Source organism: Chenopodium album, chromosome 11 (assembly GCF_948465745.1).
Source record: "Chenopodium album chromosome 11, dcCheAlbu1.1, whole genome shotgun sequence".
NCBI lineage: Eukaryota > Viridiplantae > Streptophyta > Magnoliopsida > Caryophyllales > Amaranthaceae > Chenopodium > Chenopodium album.
Genome location: NC_137844.1, coordinates 57,398,725 through 57,417,762, shown reverse-complemented (window position 1 = coordinate 57,417,762; position 19,038 = coordinate 57,398,725). Strand labels below are relative to the sequence as shown.

The window sequence follows — 19,038 nt, the reverse complement described above, 5'->3', positions numbered from 1 at the left end:
CAAATTTTTTTCCAATTTTTTTTTTTTTTAATATGACATAATTTTATTTAAAAGGTTTTTAAAATCAGCGTTGTCAAAATTTAAATGCTGTTATTGAATTTCAATTAATTGTATTTCAAAGGTTTTAAAATGTTTTCCAATAAGACAAAATTAAGAGCTCGATTTTGCAAGATTGTGCATTGTCTGACAGATTCTAATGACTGTGCTACTTCTCCAACAACCTGTCTCATTTCTTGAACTCTAACATATAGCCTCAAAACCCTCAGACCACCACAAACTCAAGCAAAACTTCCAAGCCTTCAACAATGGAGTACGGTCAAAACTCAAACGATCAAGCTCCTTCCACCATCTGTAAGAAACCCTGCCTACGTGAATCAAGTGTTCTCCACCCCTTTGAGCCCATCATGTACTTTAAGCCTTTCCCCCCTAATTCGACTCCAGAGCTTGATTTTAACAAAATCACCTACTACGCCAGCCAGAAAGACCTGAATGAAGATAAAAAAAATGGGAGATGATGTTATCCGCAACGAGCTTGCTATGGATGATCTGCATCGATACGAAAACTCCACTGCAATGCGGATGATGCTGCTACCAACTGGTGAGCAAAAACCGGCCTATCTACCTCTGCTTTCTGACATCCATGGGTACATGCAGCACCGCGGAGTAGAGCTCTTTGTTCAGTGGATGTTCAAGCATCATTCTTATGAAGAAGGTGAGCTAGTTCCGCCAAGTATTGTGCCAGTATTTGATCTTGTTCCAACGTTTAACTTGGATTCCACCATCACTTATTGTTTACCTCTCCGGGAGAAACATGTATTCATTGGTGCTAAAACAAACGCACTTCATGTCATGAAGATTGAAGCACCAATCCCGGCAATTCAACTAAGTGTATTTTCTGGAGTGACAAAGAAAAGTGGTATACATTACCACCGTCTGAGCGTTTGCGGTGACTTGCTGGCCCACCCCAAGCAGCCGGTGTTCGAGGACGGGTCGTTTGTGTTGTATTGGAATGCGAAGGATGTCCTTAGGCCATCTTTCATTGACAATTTTCGTGTTCTCCATGAGCATTACAAGCCGGTGTTGGTGATAATCACAGAAGCTCGACCGAGGCACCTGCAAGTGTGGGAGTTGGTCTTGAAGTTACCGGGTGCATATCAATATGAGACATCTGGCCATGGTACTGTTGGAGGGGTCGTTCTTCTGTGGAACAAGTATGCGGAGCCCTACTTTCGGAAGAGGAGGTCGTGTTTGACTGGAGATGTTCTAAACGTGCAAATTGTGGTAATCCCTCGTATTTGTTTACAATTATTAACATTGCGTTTTCATGGTTTCATGGTGAATTTATAAAGAGTATTGTCTGCTTATATAATGATGCCACTAATATATGTTAAAAATGGTGATTGTCAATTTTTTGTAACTTAATATGTGTGTCATTACTTAATATATGTTACATAATGCAATTAAGGCAGTAATATATAATTTTGACTAAAATGTGTGTCATTAATTAATATATAATCAGCCATAATGTGTAATAATGTAACGGAAACAGTATCTTAAAAAAAAGTAGACTACAGCTAATTTTCATTAAAAAGTCGAATACAGTAAGCATAATGTAGGTGGGTCGAAATCAAAACATGTGAATCATTATGTGCTATAAGTCTTGAGTTAAGGATAAATAAGTTGAAGATTTTCCTTCCTTGTTAAATATTATTAAGTTGTTAATTTTGCTTGGTTATACGATTATTATCATTGGAATAATAATTGTTAAATTTCTTTTTAAAAATAAGAATTGTAACTGTTAATAACATTATTAAAATAAGGAATTATATTAGAGTAATGCCTTGGTAATAAGATTATAATATTATAATTTTATTAAACTAGAGAAATGCCTTGGTTATTAGATTATAAGATTATTAAAAAAGGAATTATAACTGTTAATTTTCTTTGGTGCTAAGGTTATAATATTACTAAAATAGGAATTACAATAGAGATTTTCCTTGACTATGGACTAGGATTGTGATGATGACACGTGATGAAAATGGAGTGAGTGTATATGTGTGATTAGCACTTCATCGTGTGATTCAATCCCATTGTCTATAATAATAATTTAAGATTTGACTAAATTTGTTTATGTTTGATATTACAATTTTGTGACTCGGTAAAAAGTACTACTGTGCACTCGAAATGGCCTTACTCTCTTTTTGTAACTAATTTTTTCATAAAATTATGCTACTATCTATATGTTGTACTTGAATTCATACACTACGAATTATACTCTCACTAACTAGAAGTGTAATTTCGTATGTGAACCATAATATCAGCCGGGTCCAGCTACTGATCCCACTGTTCGCTTCCGGAACCTAGAAAGTGACAGCGAAGGTCGCCCTGAGGAGGATGAGAGTGATGACGACTACGATGTCATTGGAGCTTGGATAACAAATTCTGGCCTTGATGATGACCCTTCTATCCATGATGATAGCTGGTGTTGATACCGTGAGACCTGCTTGTAGTCAATGGCGTCAAACTAAGACTGCAATCTTGAAACTATCATGTCTGTAATTCACTTATTAGTTGGTTGAACTTGTTGTACTGTCCCGGTTTATGTTCTGGATATTTGTTTAAGTTTAATGGTGTGAACTCATGTAATGAGATTGTTATGCTAAGTTAAGGTCTGACTTACGTTGTGTTATTAAAATGCGGAAATGGTCATTGTTAAGTTAGTTATGCTATGTTTTTAAAACGCTTTAAAATGTGGAATCGATTAAAGAGTTCAATGGTTTAAATAAACGCTTTCAAATGTTTTTTAAATAGGAAAAATATAAACTTCACTCATAAGTTTGCATTACACGATATTAATTTTAAGAGAAATATTAAGTCGTTAATAAATTTGTCACAAGAATAAAATATTCTACAGAACTTAAAAATTTATGAACTAATAACTTCAGAAAATAATTAGTTGCAAAACAAGATATTTCAATGATATGGTATAAAAATTATTTAGCATGGCCTACACTAATGGACAAAAAGCATTAATAATGTCTGACATAATACAACATATATCAATGCCACAATCTTTTGTTCAGGGATAGAAATTTTCCAAAAGTACACTATAAAGAAAGTAAATTTTGGTAAATGATACCTCATGCTTCAATTTCATTTTCCCGCCATCATTTCCAAAAGAGAAACCAATCCTTTTCAATATACCCTCCAAAAATTTCAAGCTTGCCCGCCAAAACATCCTATAGAGAATTTCAGATCTCCTTATATTTGTCCACTCACACTTACAGGCACCCACACTTTCAAGCTCCCACAATGGCCAAGAAGAAAATTTTAATCCCTGTCACTATGATTAAGCCACTACAAAGAAAGCAATCTCACAAAGATCTACTACACAGACCTATGTCACAAATTGTGAAAACAAGAGGTCTGAAAATGGTTCAACCTTGTACTCCTAATGCAACAACTAGTGCACGCCGTCAAAGGGGTGTCCTTGGGGTGATTAAAAGTGCCATTTTAACTTCAGATGGGAAGGTTGTGATTTCTTTACTCGACGCAACTACAACGGCACAAGTAGTCGTGGGTAATACAAAGCTGGAAGGAGACCTTGTTGTCATCACTCCCTCCAACAAGGTGAGTCCAGCACACTTGCCAGACTTATCAGACCTTGCATTGTTACCCAAATCTGCCAAACTACTTATAAGGTGGATGATATGTGAAGAAGGTGGCAAGGATGGTTGTGGGTTTGAACATATCCTCCCAAATGCTTTGGTGGGGGTGGTTGATCCACCATCACAAATACCGCCTACCATCGAATGTTGTCATTTGTCACTAGGTGATCATCACATTAAGATACCTAGTTACCGAAATGACTTCAAGTTGTTCACTGTACAACATCCAATGTATGTGTCTCACATACATATCCAAAGTAGCACATTCACATCAAACATTTTGGATGGAAGGAAAGTACAGGTCAAAGTGCAAGTGTGCTTGAATGAGGATGTGAGTTTTTTGAGTCAAGTAAGCACAAGGGGATTAACATATGTAGTATGGAACTGTCGTGACATGGGTAGGGACACCTTCCTCCCGTTAATGAGATCGGTTATAGAGTTGCATACGCCTGATTTCATGCTCTTAACTGAAACACGGGTTTCAGTTCATATGGCACGTCTGATTTTGTGCCTATTTGCACCCTTTTGCTGTGTATGGTATGTCAAACAACGAGTACGAGGGGGGCTATGTAATGCTGGCATTTACTAGGGATATGTCAATGAAGTTGATAAGCTCATTCCCTAATGATTACTCTTGGGCTTTTGAATAGCAGAATTGATGTGGTGTAGTGATGCTAGTATTATGCTGTTTAATTATGCTGTTGTTATTAATTAAGAGATTATGTTCACTTATGCTTTTGTTATTAATTATGAGTTGTAATGTCCAATTTACTTATGAGCTATAAAGTAAAATCTTTATAACATTGAGATGATGTTTACTTATGATTTTGCTATTAGTTATGAGTTGTAATTTACATATTTACTAATGAGGTATAAAGTAAAATTGTGTTCAATTTACTAATGACCTTTAAAACATTGAGCCAAATTCCATGTGGGTTTTGTTGTTCATTGTTAATCAATTATGTCTTGTTATGTGCTAAAAATAATATGATATATGCATACTTATGAGTACACAATAAAAAAACAGAAATGTGAAAATTGTAAGGCACTAGACCATAACACAGAACATAATGTTTATAGTCGTTGACAATTCGTAGCACCATACCAAGTCCAGCCCAATTTGAACATCCAGCCCATTTTATTACAGTGCTAACACTTTAAATCCACTCACTACAAGAGAAATACCTAAAATAAATTAAGAAATTAGCTCCCCCATCAAACAGAGCAGCCCAAATGCTTTGGGCCCAAATGCTTTGGGCCCAAATCCACTTTAACAAGAGACACTTACGGCATTATTGAATCTAATAACTAATTATTGTAAAAATGGTTACAAATGTAAAAATGATTACATATCACAAGTGTTGTTCATCACAACCAACTCCCCTTCAATAGGATGATTCATTGCCTTCTCACCTTTACAGTCTTCCGTGTAAACGGCTCCACCCGTTGCATTACTCAAAGTATGGATTGTCGTTCCCTTAAGACCCTTAGTTTTTAACGTGTTTTTCCGAGGTCCATTGCTCCTATAACAGACACTAGGAGCAGCACATTTCTGAACCTGTAACATAATAATGATACGTCATTGACACAAATACACCCCCCAAAATTGAAGATTGGAACAGTTGAGCTAAATACATTAAAACTATAACAGCTAAGTATTAAACCCCCACCTTTTTTAACCCATCAGGCCCATTCGAATCCCTTGCCTCATTAGGATGAATTTCACCATAAGCAACATCCAAAGTCTACAATGTCAAACCACAACACATCCATCAGAATTGGTATGACATATAAATAATTACATTTATCGACTTATACTAACCCCAATCCTTCCAAAGTCACCCGCATTTGGGAAACGATCTTCTGAAACTGCCTTACGTATCTCTTCCATCTTCCAAACCTCCCATCGCGGGAAAAAACCCCACTGCATAGGATGTCTGTCCAGCCGATCCAAATACAGAACCTGTGTATCAAACAAGATGGGGAACACCTTCACTCAAACACATGTTAAACCCTAAAATACCAACCAAACACAACATATAAGTAACATACCACAATGTATATTAGGCAACCTGCACACCCACTAGCGTAGCCACAAGAGTAAAACCGACGTGCAAACATCGCAACACTATCCATTAGCTTCTTCAAAACTAGGCTGCACCAGTCATATTCAGCAGCTTTTGCGGCACACGTCAATGACGGCACTAAATCAGCAGCCAATCTAGAAGATTGATTAGGACATAACAACATCTCTAGTGCCAACAACAAGAAAATAGTCTTGAACTCTTCCGCTTGATCTTTCTCCCATTGTCCCTCAACCCGGGCAATCAATTCAGCGTTAACTTGAATACCCTCAAGTAGGTACTCACGGCCAGTTCTTGAAGACTTAGTTTTCCAAGTTTTACCATACCTATCCATAATACTTTTCACCCTATCGACCATTTCACTATCCAGTGTTTGGTATGTGGGAACAGGAAGTCCACCATTAGGAATACCAAGGACCCAATGCACCTGGTTTTGAGAAAGCCTGAACACTCTACCATCTCTACTGGTAAGAGTACAGTTGAAGGGATCAATACGAGTCATCAGCCAATAAGCCAACTGTCTTGGGAGGTTAATTTCTCCAATTTTTAACAAACCACCAAACCCCATTTCACAAACCCAACCCTTCCTCTGCTGATCTAACTTTTGACATATTCTACCAAACGACTCCACGCGACAACTAGTATTAGCTGGCTGTAAGAATTAACCATAACATAACAATACACAGGTATCAACCACAAACTGGTATCATCACACAAGCAACAATTACTGCTAACAGCTCAATCAGTAATGACATTACTAAATAGTTAAGAAAAAATCCTAAATACAAATTACTAAACCTACAATTATGAAATTGAAGACTTACCCTACAAGTTGCCTTCACATGTCTTCGTAACACTTCACCCCTCCTTTTCACTCGACCACCAATAGTTAAGGAATCATCCTACAAGTTCAAGCCACTACATAAGCCCCATTACTACACTTTAAGTTGCAATAAACACATACAAACTGGTGAATTACCTTGAATTCCTCGGGGGAAAGCTTCTTCAAGGTAGGTCCTGCTCCTATTCCATCCTAAAATGCATGTTAATTACACGTTAGATAAACAAACTATATGGGGAAAGTGTCTAACACATGTTTCAAGCATAATTGTACACCTCATCGTCAATTCGAATGCTGCACAGTTTGCGCTTCCTGTAACCTCCCTCCATGTATTTCGAACAACAGTTGCCTCTAGTACAAATTCAGAACTCCATTTCAATTCAACAAACAATTTCAACACTTTAGTTCAAGAGTTCAATTCAATTCAAAAATAATAAACTACCTAACACATTGAATTCAAAAATATTAATTTAACTAACAGGTTGAACCAGATTTATTCCTGCTGGTTGTATTCACTTCACAAATAATACTGTAAGTAAGAATTCACGGCAAATTTATTCCTCCTAGTTCGATTCAGTTCAAAAATAATAATCTAACTACCTAATCAATTCAATTTATTCCTGGGTCGTTAATTTCGGTACAATAATTTCAATCACACTGACAGTTCATGTCAATTACCAATCCGATCAACCCTAACTTGAAATCACTTCAGAAATTTCCACTCACAAGCTAGCTAGGCAAACAAACTAACATAATGAATCCAATTTACACTTGAAATCACTTATGTGAATAGATTATTGCAACCCAAAACCCAAAAATTCAAGAACAACAAGGTAAAACGACGACATTAGAACACTTACCTGGTTCAACCCTAACTGTTCATTGGTCGCACACTACCGCCGCATCCTCCACCGCAGAAACCACTTAATGAGAAGCCCAAAACCACCGTAATTGCCCAGTTAAAAGTTGAATCGCTTGAGTATCGATGACAGGAATCAGAATGTCGAAAGAAATAAATATCCTAAATTGCAAAACGGTGTAACAATCAACGGCCTGGGTTAACATTGTACAGCGTTTTTTACATAATACGTAAACCGTCCAACCTAACGACCGTCAACCCCCAATTAGTAACATTTTCTCCGCTAGACTATTTTACCCTTACTAACTCAGACAAATTGTCTTTCACACCCTCATATAAACAACACTTGTTAATATGCCATATTAACAAGGCATTTCTCAAACTAAATAGAGTCCAAAATCCCAAAACCCCCTAACAAGGGTACAATCCTACATTTCCGAAATGGCAAATGAAGCCCCAATTCCAGGATCCTTAGTTGGATCATTATTGAAGTACACTGGACCACGCAATTCCACTTAAGCCAAGCCACCCACTTCAAGCTTCAAGCACACCTTCACAAGGTATTCTGACCATATATTCTAATTAAGTTGGTTTTAAGCTTTGTATATTTGATGATTGTCTTTTTTTGGTCGATGTTAATTATTTTTCGATTAAGATTAATCATAAAGTTATCATCTTTTTAAATTGTTGCGGCATTCGATGTGTTCTACGAATCCTAATATGAATCTCATCATATATTTTTTTGTGATGCAAAATCTCATGATATATAATGTCAGTTTAGTAGTTTATTCCTTCAGATAAACATTGTATTATGATTCTCTAATTTACTCCGTATTTAATTACAAAAAGGACTTAGTTGGAACACACACCGGAATTTAACAGTTTAGCGAATGTTTAGAGTTTCAACAAAGAGGAAGTTTTGCTTTGAATTTATTACTACAGTATAGCGAATACAGAATATTTCAGACTGTCTAAAGTTATATCCTTATTCACAATCTTTGATGCTACATAAGACTTCAGCCCTTAAGGTCTTTCAGCTCATGTATTCAATAGAACTAGTTATTGAATAAGGTCTTAGGTCCAAGTCTCCTAGTTAAAATACTACTTATTTTTATTGAAACAATCTTTATTGACATGGTCAATACTGGACAAAGGATAATTCTTGACGCGCTAGGCTCGTGATCATCTTCCATAAACATAGTCCATATACACAATGTTGTGACATTTGCTGGTCCAACCCACCTGTAGGAGCAACTACTAGGCTACTAGCTAGTCATTAGAAGCTGATCAGTACTAATTATTTGTGCAATTGTGCTACTACCCATATGGATAATCTAACTAAGACTTATTAGTTTCTGGGTTAAAAATTTTAAATTAAAAAATAAAAAATATTTGTACTACTAGCTTGATTTCTGAAGTCCAGAGTGTATTTGATGGAAAAGAGGTTTAATAATATATAATGACCATGACTATTTATAGTCATTATTCTGGTTATTAATAATGAATTAATCATTTGGATTGTTGTGCTAAGTGTGCCACTTTATTTATTTTTTGATACCATTCAAATGCATTGTAAGCTGTTGAAATTTGACCAACCAGAAAACTTTACTGCTATTACAAATTCAGTTCTCATAACTAGGACAACATATTTTGAAGTATTTTGCTAGAGAGAAGTTTTGATCCAAAAAAGAGAGAATGGCTGAGAGAATATTGTTTGGCATTGCACAGGAAATCATAAAGAATCTGGGATCAAGGGCAATTGATGAGACTGCCTCGGCATGGGGATTCAAGCCTCAGCTTGAGAAGCTCAAGAGCACTATGAACACCGTCAAAGATGTGCTACTGGATGCTGAGGAAAGGCAAACTGATAGCAGAGTCATTCGTGGTTGGCTTGAAAAGCTTGCCGCTGTTGTTTATGCTGCTGATGACTTGTTCGATGAGGTTGCTACAGTTGCATCCCAAAAACAGATCCTTAGTGCAAGCAAGTTGACCAAGGAGGTACACACTTTCTTCTCTAGCTCCAATCAGATCCTGTTCGCATTGAAAGTCTCTAAGAAGATTAAAACAATTAGGCAAGAGCTAGATGTTATAATCAAAGAGGGTACTAATTTTGCCTTTGTACACCGCCCTTGTGAAGAAGGGAGTGTGATACATACTAGTACGAAGAGAGATCAAACTTATTCATTTGTAGATGCAGAGGAAGTTATTGGTAGAGATGACGATAAGAAAGCTATCTTAGATATACTCTTTGCCTCTGGTGAACCTGAGAATGAGGTACTCCATGTTATTTCAATTGTTGGGATTGGAGGTCAGGGCAAAACAACTTTGGCTCAACTCATATATAATGATCCTCAAGTTGTCAAGCAATTCGAGTTGAGGTTATGGGTGTGCGTATCCCAAGTCTATGATATAAAGATTATTACAGAAAAATTACTCAAGTCGGCAACCAATGGGGAAACTCCAATTTTAGAGATGTAGCAGTTACAAGGTCTACTGCGAAAAGAAGTAGGTGATAAGAAATATCTGCTTGTTCTGGATGACATTTGGGATGAAAATCGTGAGAAATGGTTGAAGCTGAGGGCTCTATTGAAGATTGGTAGAAAAGGGAGTAAGATAATTGTAACTACTCGATCAAGGGAGGTGGCAAAAATTATGGGCACCGTTCCTGCCTATGATTTGCAAGGCCTGTTAGAAGAGAAGGCATGGGAATTATTTCAAAAGATGGCATTTGAACCTGGACAAGCTGAACAGGAGCCGCGTCTTATGGAGCTTGGGAAAGATATTGTTAAGAAGTGTGCAAATGTTCCTTTGGCTATAAGAGCTGTAGGCAGTCTTCTTTACGGCAAGAATGAGAGCAAGTGGTTGTCGATCAAGGATAGAAGTCTTTCCAATATATTTGACAGCCATAATGGCATTATGGACATTCTCAAGCTGAGCTACCGACAATTAGAGTCACCGTTGAAGAACTGTTTTGCTTACTGCGCTTTGTTTCCAAAGGACTATGAATTCAATAAGGAAACACTGATCAATCTTTGGATGGCTGAGGGCTTTATTATTTTAAAAAGTCATGAAGGCCAAAGTCTGGAGGAGCTTGCTGAGGAGTATTTTCTTATTTTGTTGCAAAGGTGCTTCTTCCAGGATATATGCAAAGATGAATGGGGGAACATTGTGAGCTGCAAAATGCACGACTTAATACATGATCTTGCTCAACAAGTGGCTGGAGTCAACTGCAAAGTTGCAAAGCTTGGGGAAAACAACTCAAATATGGGAGTCCGTCACTTGTCCTTTTCTTATCATTTAACTTCGGAATGGAAGGTACCAAGTTGGATGCTGAATTTGAAGCATCTACGCACATTTCTTTGGCCAGAGCAATTTAGTGATGGATCACCCTTCAGAAAATCGATTTCTCAAGAGCTGATATCTCGCTTTGGATCCTTGAGAGTGTTGGATCTACACAACCTTGAAGTCAGAAATTTGCCAAGTTCAATAGGTAAGCTGATTCACTTAAGATACCTTAGCCTTTCTCATACTCCTATTAGAAAACTCCCTGATTCAATAACAATGCTCCAAAATTTGCAAACACTAAAACTATGTAGGTGTTTGTGCCTTGAAGAACTGCCTAGAAATATGAGAAAACTTAGCAGTCTTAGGAGCCTTGATATTGGTGATTGCAAAAATCTGATCTTCATGCCATCAGGATTAGGCGAATTGACCTCTCTCATCAAACTACCTCGATTTACTGTCAATCGTATAAATTGTTCTACTTGTAAGTTGAGTGATTTAAAGAACCTTAACAACCTGAAAGGAACCTTGCGAATTGAAATACTCGGAGAGATAACAAATATTTTGTTAGAAGCAACAGGGGCTAACTTAGATGGAAAACATGGGCTGACTAAGTTACAAATAGAATTTGATAGGCGGCCATGTGTAGATGTTATTGGTAATAATCACGATGAAGCTATCCTGGAAGGGCTCAAACCACATCGAAATCTAAAGGTGCTAGATATTTGTGGGTACAGAGGTCAAAAGCTCCCAAGTTGGGCAATGATGGATAATATGTGTATTGCTTTGCCAAATCTTGTTGAGATTTCACTTTGCCTATGTGAGAGATGTCAGCAAGTGCCTTGCTTTGGTCAACTACCTTTCTTGAAGCGCCTCAATCTTGTATCTCTGAAAAGTGTGGAATACATGGAGAGCAGTTTAAACAGTTTTTCCTCATCATCCAAATCACCAATAATGGTGAGGACATTATTCTTCCCCTCACTTGAAGTTCTTGCACTGGAGTATATGGATAGTTTAAAGGGATGGTGGAATGTAGAAGAAGAAAACGTTGACAATAATGCAAAAAAATCATCACATGATCAATTAATAGAACATCTCCAATCATTGTCATTTTCTAATCTATCATATTTGGTTATAAACGGCTGTCCAAAGCTGATATCTTTGCCACAGTGTCCGAATGTGGAGGAATTGACATTGATGGACACTCACGAAACCATCTCATTGTCGAAGATGGCAATTCCTCCTTCATCAACCACTTCAGGATTTGCTTCAAAGTTGAAGACATTGATAATTGATAACGTGGAAGACCTCAAATCTGTCCCAATAGAAGTCCTGCACCAACTTTCTGTACTACATGTCCGGGACAGGAATCTTGTGAGCACTGACAGCATAGGAGAAAAAGTTTTCACAAGCCTTTCTTCATCCCTCCGCTGTTTAGAATTCACTTGTTGCCATAGCTTGAGAATTTTCGCTCAAGGCCTGGAACATCTGACAGCCATGGAGAAGTTGGTACTTTATAACTGTGAACAGCTTGATCTAACACCCTCACCAGAGTTGCCATGGAAAAACTTCAGAAGTCTTCGTTCTTTAAAATTTGAATTGATCCCGAGGCTACTAATTCTTCCAAGTGGGCTTCAATACTTGGCAAACCTTCGTTTTCTAACAATATCGTGCAATCATGAATTGAGGGAACTATCAGAATGGATATGCTGTATTTCATCTCTCGAATTTCTGGAATTGTGTAATTGTGGCAAACTGACCTCTCTGCCTGAAGGCTTCCGCAAGCTCTTTGCCCTAAATCAACTCCGAATAGCTAAATGTCCAGGATTGACAGAAAGATGCCGACGCCCAAATGGTCTTGACTGGCCCAAGATTCAGCATATCCCTTTAGTTTATGTAAAGTGAAGATTCCCTGAATTAACAGCATGCATCAATATTTGTTTCTGTTGTAGAAGCATGTGTATGTGATTAACTAGTTATAGATGTAGATCGATGAGAGTTCATATTCAAAAGAAGATGGTTATGTTATCTTAGATTTAATTCCTTGAAATTTCATTATTTCAGCATGTATGTTGTATTATCATCTGTTAAATTTTGGAAAACTATTGATGGTCTTTGTACTATTTCCGCCTCATAAATTGTGTTATAGTCTTGTACTCCATGCTACAGTTTGTATACCTATTAAAAGCAATGTAATTTCCGGGATTACTTCAATTTCTTTCCCAGAAACATCATAACGTTCAAATGAAGTTGTATCAGACCAGGAAAAATTAGTAATGCAACCAGTAAAATCATTTTTCTTGACAATAATTGAAAGCCCATACATAATAAAATGTAGATTTTCGAGGTAGAAATCATCCTTTCGTCCTCTTAAGAGCCAACAAATTTCAATTTTCATATTGAAGACGTAGAAGATTGAAGCAACTAGTTAATCAAAGTCGTGATCAAGATGCTCATCTTCTTATAATTTATGCCAACTTTCAGTAATTTAAAGTATAATTTTTCCAACTCCTACATTGAAATAATCATTCAATACCTAATTGCCCTTTTTTTTTTTGGGTTGAAACAAAGGCAATGCTGACTGCCGAGTAGGTAGCTGGTTGGTTTGGATTGTAATTATTAATTATTGCTTTATAAAAAGAATTATTTTACAATTACATTGTTGTCAATACTATTAGACTGGTGGTAACATAATAATTTCCTTTTAATCTTAGAAAACTTATTACGAAAACAAAAGCTTTATTTTAGAATTACATTGTTGTCAATACTATTTTAGAATTATTATGTTACTATTAGACTGGTGGTAACATAATAATTTTTTCCGTGTGGGCACCACCTTCACAATGTGTTTATTTTCTATATCATCTTACAAGCATATGTTTAAAAAAAAATAAAATAAAATAAAAAATTGAGTCATTGTTAAATCCCAAATTTAATTGTAAATCATCCTTAAAATCTAATCAGTTTCGAATATGTATGGTAGTACTTATAGCATATTATTGCTTCTTGGTACTATATACCTTGGAGTATTTTTTAATCTCTTCCTTTACTTGAAAATCTTGAAGACAATATCACTAGAGAGAACTTATGGCTGAATCAATTCTGTATGGAATAGCATCGGCTGTCCTTCAGAATCTGGGATCATCTGCAGTTGATGAGATTGCCTTAGCTTGGGGGTTCAGGGGTCGACTCGATCGGCTCAGGAACACCATCAACACCATCAAAGATGTGTTGCAAGACGCCGAGGAGAAACAAGCTAATAGCCACGCTGTTCGTGGTTGGCTTGAAAGACTCTCCACTGCTGTCTATGCTGCTGACGACCTTTTTGATGAGTTTGCTACAGTGGCATCACGGAAGCAGCTAATGAGTGGGAACAAATTGAGTAAAGGGGCATGCACTTTCTTCTCCCGAAACAACCAGATCACATTTGCATTCAACATTTCCTGCAAGATCAAGTCAATCAGGCAACAGTTGGATGATATAGTGAATGACAGTGCCCAATTTGCCTTTGTACTACGCCCTCATGAGGAGCACGGCGTAGTATATAGGAGGAGGGAGCAGAGCTATTCCTTTGTTGATGCAGAAGAAGTTATTGGAAGAGATGGTGATAAGAAAGCCATCTTGGACATGCTGCTCCCCTCCTCTGTCACTGATGATGATCATGAGGTCCTCCCGGTTGTTATTCCAATTGTCGGAATTGGGGGCCTGGGGAAGACTACTTTAGCAAAACTAGTCTTTAATGATCCTCGGGTTAAGGAGTACTTTGAGTTAAGGTTATGGGTGTGTGTTTCAGATGCTTTTGATATCAAGGTAATCACCAAAAAGCTCCTTATGTTAGTAACCAATTCAATAACGCCGGATTTAGAGATGGAGCAGCTACATGGGTACTTGAGGAGCGAAATTGCTGATAAAAAATACTTAATTGTGCTGGATGATAATTGGAATGAAAACCGTGAAGAATGGCTTGAGTTGAGGGATCTTTTGAAGATTGGTAGAAAGGGGAGTAAGATCCTGGTTACCACTCGATCAAAGGAGGTAGCAACAATAATGGGTGCTGTTTCTCTTTTTGAGTTAAAAGGCCTAACAGAAGAGAAGTCATGTGATTTATTTCAAAAGATGGCATTTGGGCATGGGCAGGCTCAACAGAATCCACATCTTATGGAGATTGGGAAGGAAATTGTTCGGAAGTGTGCAAATGTTCCATTAGCTATCAGAGCATTAGGGAGTCTTCTTTATGGGAAAGATGAAAGCAAGTGGTTAGCAATCAAGGAAACAAGTCTTGTCAATATCTCTGACAATGAAAATGGCATCATGGAGATCCTCAAGCTTAGCTACCATCACCTCCAGTACCCATTGAAGAACTGTTTCGCATATTGTGCTTTGTTTTCAAAAGACTATGAATTTGACAAGGAAACACTGATAGATCTTTGGATTGCCGAGGGATTTATTATTCCAGGAAGTAATGGAAGTAAAAATCTAGATGAACTTGCTGAGGAGTATTTTCTTACTTTGCTGCAAAGGTGCTTCTTCCAAGACGTGAAAAGAGATGAATGGGGAGCCATAAAGAGCTTCAAAATGCACGATCTCATGCATGATCTTGCTCTGCAAGTGGCTGGAGTCAAGTGCAAGGTCGCAAAGCTTAGAGAAAAGGAGTTTAATGGAAGAATATATCATTTGTCTTTTGACTGCCGTTTGGATCACCGTTGGATGATTCCAAGAAGCATGCCAAATTTGAAGCTTCTGCGTACATTTCTTTTGCCAGAGCAAATCAAAGATGGATCATCCTTCAGCAAATCAACATGTGAAGAGTTAATATTGAGGTTTGGATGCTTGCGGGTGTTGGATCTTCATAATCTTGGACTTGAGAGTTTGCCAAGTTCAATAGGTCAATTAATTCACTTAAGGTACCTCAACCTTTCAAACACTTACATTGAAAAACTTCCTAAAACAATCACAAAAACTTGCAAACACTTAATTTGTATTGGTGTTCGAGTCTAAGAAAGTTACCAGCAAATATTAGTCAGCTTGTTAATCTTAGGAACCTTGATTTCAGTAAATGTGACAAGTTAGAATATATGCCTTTGGGGATAGAAAAATTGACTTCCCTCCAAAAATTAACGCTGTTTATAGTCAACTATAAAGATCCTCCTACTAGTAGGTTGGGTGATTTGAGGAATATTGAAAAACTAAGAGGAGTCTTGCACATTAAAATCCTTAGAGAATTAAATGATCCATTTTCAGAGGCAAGCGACGCAAATTTAAGTGATAGGTATGGGCTAACCGAGTTGTTTATAGAATTAGATAGGAATTTATTTATAGTCAATGGTGGTAAACATGATGAAGCTTTGTTAGATGGTCTAAGACCACACCATAATTTACGAAAACTGAACATTAAATGTTTTAGAGGTCAACAGCTCCCAACTTGGGCAAATAACTTATGTGTTAGTCTTCCCAAACTAGTTACAATTGAGCTTAAGTACGGCAAATACACAGAAGTCCCCAGTTTTAGTCAGCTACCCTCCCTAAAGAGCCTTATTCTTGACTGTTTGGAAAGCGTCGAGTACATGGAGAAGGGTGAAAATGATCTCGCATCCTCTTCCTCTTCACTGCCCATGAAATCAATATTCTTCCCATCTCTTCACAAACTAACCCTAAATAATATGGGCAGTTTAAAAGGATGGTGGAAAGAAGGGCTTGTTAATAATGCAAATACAAAAGAGACATCTTATCATGGGGGGCAACGTCTTCTATCTTTGAAGTCATTCGCTAAACTATCAGAATTGGACATAAGATACTGTCCAAATCTGGTAATCATGCCACTTTGTCCAGATATGGAGCATCTAATACTGCGGGATACCAACAAAGCCCTTTCAGTGTTGAAGATGGCAACAACAAGCTCATTGTGGCCAGGGTATGGTTTAAAGTTGAAGAAGCTAACAGTCGATCAAGTAGAGGATATGCTTGTTTCCCTGCCGAAACAAGTTCTACATCAGCTTTCTCGACTATGGGTATTTGAAGACCAAAAGCTGGTGAGCACTTCTGGACTAGGTGAAGTCTTCACAAGTCTTATTTCTCTCCATTATCTGAATATTACTGGATGTCATAACTTGAGATTTATCTCTAAAGGCCTAGAACAACTGCCTCCGTTGGAAGCACTGGTCTTTTGGGATTGCAAAGAGTTGAGTCTATCAGAAGATGAAGATGGCATGCCATGGGAAGCTTTCAAAACTAGTCTTCGATATCTGGCATTGACAGAATTGCCTAAACTAGTGGCTCTTCCAAGTGGTCTTCAACACTTGGCGAATCTCCGTACTCTGAGAATACTAAATAACGATGGATTGAGGGAACTGCCAGAATGGATAAGTTGTTTCTCCTCTCTCAGACATATGGAGTTGAATTATTGTTGCAAATTGACATCTCTGCCAGAGAGCTTCAGCAAGCTCACAGCCCTACAGCATCTTGAAATCATAGGTTGTGATGGATTGACCAAAAGATGTCGAGGCCCAAATGGACGGGACTGGCCCAAGATTCAACATATCCCTCTTGTTATTGTTCGAACCAGCTATACCGATTAGGCAGGCACACTAACGGAGTGCTCTCATGTATAACTATTATTAAAATAACAACTGCTGACATCATTCCTTTCTCTTAATTGTACACATGCCAAGTTGTGGCAGAAAATTTTCCCACCTAAAATATATGTAATTTCATTGTTTTATTTTGTATTCATTTTTGTATAATTTGAAAATTTAGTCTATTAATTAATATCACATTTTAATTTGTTAAAAAAAAAAAAAAAAAAAAAAAAAAAAAACTCCGTAATATACAAATTTAGTTCAATAACTAATTTATTCGTCAAAACTCAAAACTAAAACTGACCAATGAAGTCACAAACAGATACTATAGTAGTTATCAATTATTTTAATGTTTCGGTGAATTTTTTTTTGGGGTATTATCAGTAGTAGATTACTACTCCAGTATACAACTTTTTCCTTTAAAGAACCAGTTTTTCAGAGTGTGATTTATAGGATGAGTTGTTCTTTACACGATGTCAACTTAATTTTTTAGAAATTGATTTTTCCAAGGTTTTACAATCTGATGACAGATAAAGATTTGCACAATTGTCTTACCAGAGCAAGGGAAAAACCGAAAAAACTAGGGTGTGTTTGGTTTATGTAGAATATTTTTCATGGAAAATGATTTATTCAACAACCCCCATTTTCCCTTGTTTGGTTTTGAAGGGGTGAAATTCAAGGAGAATTCATTTCCAAGAATTAACTCACTCTCCTAACGATCTAAATTTCTTTGATTGTAGAAAATGAATACAAGTACTCTACAAACTACTACGAGTAGTATTATTCATAAAACCAAGAACTAAGCCAAATGGGAAAAGTTAAAAGTAGAAACACATCCCTACTGGCTACAATAACACTTTCTACAAATCTTTCTCAAATATTTCTTCATCAACATTCAGCATGTAGTAGGAAATGCTGCTTTAATTACCTTCCAGTAAACTTAGACTAAAGGTGTGACATGTGTGTGCGTTTATACCATTGTCCATTGAATCATTCTTTCACCATGTTGGCATAAATGACATAATGGCATGTTGCGAATAGCTGTGTGGATCCTGACTCTCACAATTTAATAACAATGCTATCGTGTCTTTCAACTCATGTATTTAACTATTTAAGTAAACAAGCCAATCTAAATTGCATCAATAGACAAAACCAACAAGATCACCACAAATCATAGCAATATTATTTCAACAGTTCTACATTCCAAAAACTCAAATTTTTTTACTACAATGTCAAAATGCCAAAACCTTCTAAGTGACATTATCATATAAACTATAGAAAAACATACCTAAAATAAGCAAAACTCAATTCATATATATATACAAACAAGAACTACAACTTACAAATTGAAGGCAGAAATATATGCTCCAAACACTTTTTAAGACGAAGCAGCTTTGATCGCCTTTTGCAATTCATTTTCCACTTCACTCATTCTACTCGTTGATTTCTTCGATTCTCTATGCCCATTCTCTTCATTTCCACCATTTCCATTTCCATTACCACCACCTTTTTTGCTCCTCCATTTATCAAACTCACTAGAACTCTCAATACTATGCAATGGCATCATCCTCTTCCCCACAACATCCCCCTCTCTCCCGTCCCCTCGACTCCTTGAAACCGGAACCTTTCCCCTCATACCCTCCAATGCCTGCTTCATCTCCCTATTCTCCCTCTTCAAATCCTCCACTTCTCTCCCCATCCAACTACACATCCCCTTCAAAAGCTCAAA

At 37.1% G+C, this 19,038-nt stretch overlaps 1 protein-coding gene and 2 pseudogenes across 2 annotated transcripts; 2 read left to right on the top strand and 1 right to left on the bottom strand.

Annotated features, from left to right (window-relative positions):
• Positions 1-4,807: 4,807 nt before the first annotated feature.
• LOC145567896 (uncharacterized) lies at positions 4,808-7,575 on the bottom strand. 2 transcript variants are annotated; one of them, XM_081627316.1, is made up of 8 exons: positions 7,454-7,575; positions 6,869-6,961; positions 6,732-6,785; positions 6,577-6,654; positions 5,721-6,404; positions 5,491-5,631; positions 5,339-5,413; positions 4,808-5,226 (listed from the first exon to the last, which is right to left on the bottom strand). In XM_081627316.1, the coding sequence occupies exons 2-8, from the start codon at positions 6,920-6,922 to the stop codon at positions 5,014-5,016; spliced, it is 1,299 nt and encodes a 432-aa protein (XP_081483442.1). In that variant the 5' UTR covers positions 6,923-6,961; positions 7,454-7,575; the 3' UTR covers positions 4,808-5,013. The 2 variants fall into 2 exon arrangements, with proteins under 2 accessions (XP_081483442.1, XP_081483441.1); XM_081627315.1 differs by having other exon boundaries at positions 6,869-6,944; positions 7,454-7,574.
• A 1,572-nt stretch (positions 7,576-9,147) lies between these two features.
• LOC145566967 (disease resistance protein RGA2-like) lies at positions 9,148-12,639 on the top strand (annotated as a pseudogene).
• Positions 12,640-13,821: 1,182 nt separating this feature from the next.
• Positions 13,822-17,515, top strand: LOC145567886 (putative disease resistance protein RGA3; annotated as a pseudogene).
• The last annotated feature ends 1,523 nt before the right edge of the window (positions 17,516-19,038 follow it).

What these genes read in the sequence shown, in the direction of transcription:
- LOC145567896 (XM_081627316.1), bottom strand. Translation starts at nt 6,922, where the DNA reads ATGGAGGGAGGTTACAGGAAGCGCAAACTGTGCAGCATTCGAATTGAC. An exon ending in GCATTCGAATTGACGATGAG is followed by an intron (nt 6,786 to 6,868) that starts GTGTACAATTAT and finishes CATGCATTTTAG; the next exon opens with GATGGAATAGGAGCAGGACC. An exon ending in GTTGCCTAATATACATTGTG is followed by an intron (nt 5,632 to 5,720) that starts GTATGTTACTTA and finishes TTTGATACACAG; the next exon opens with GTTCTGTATTTGGATCGGCT.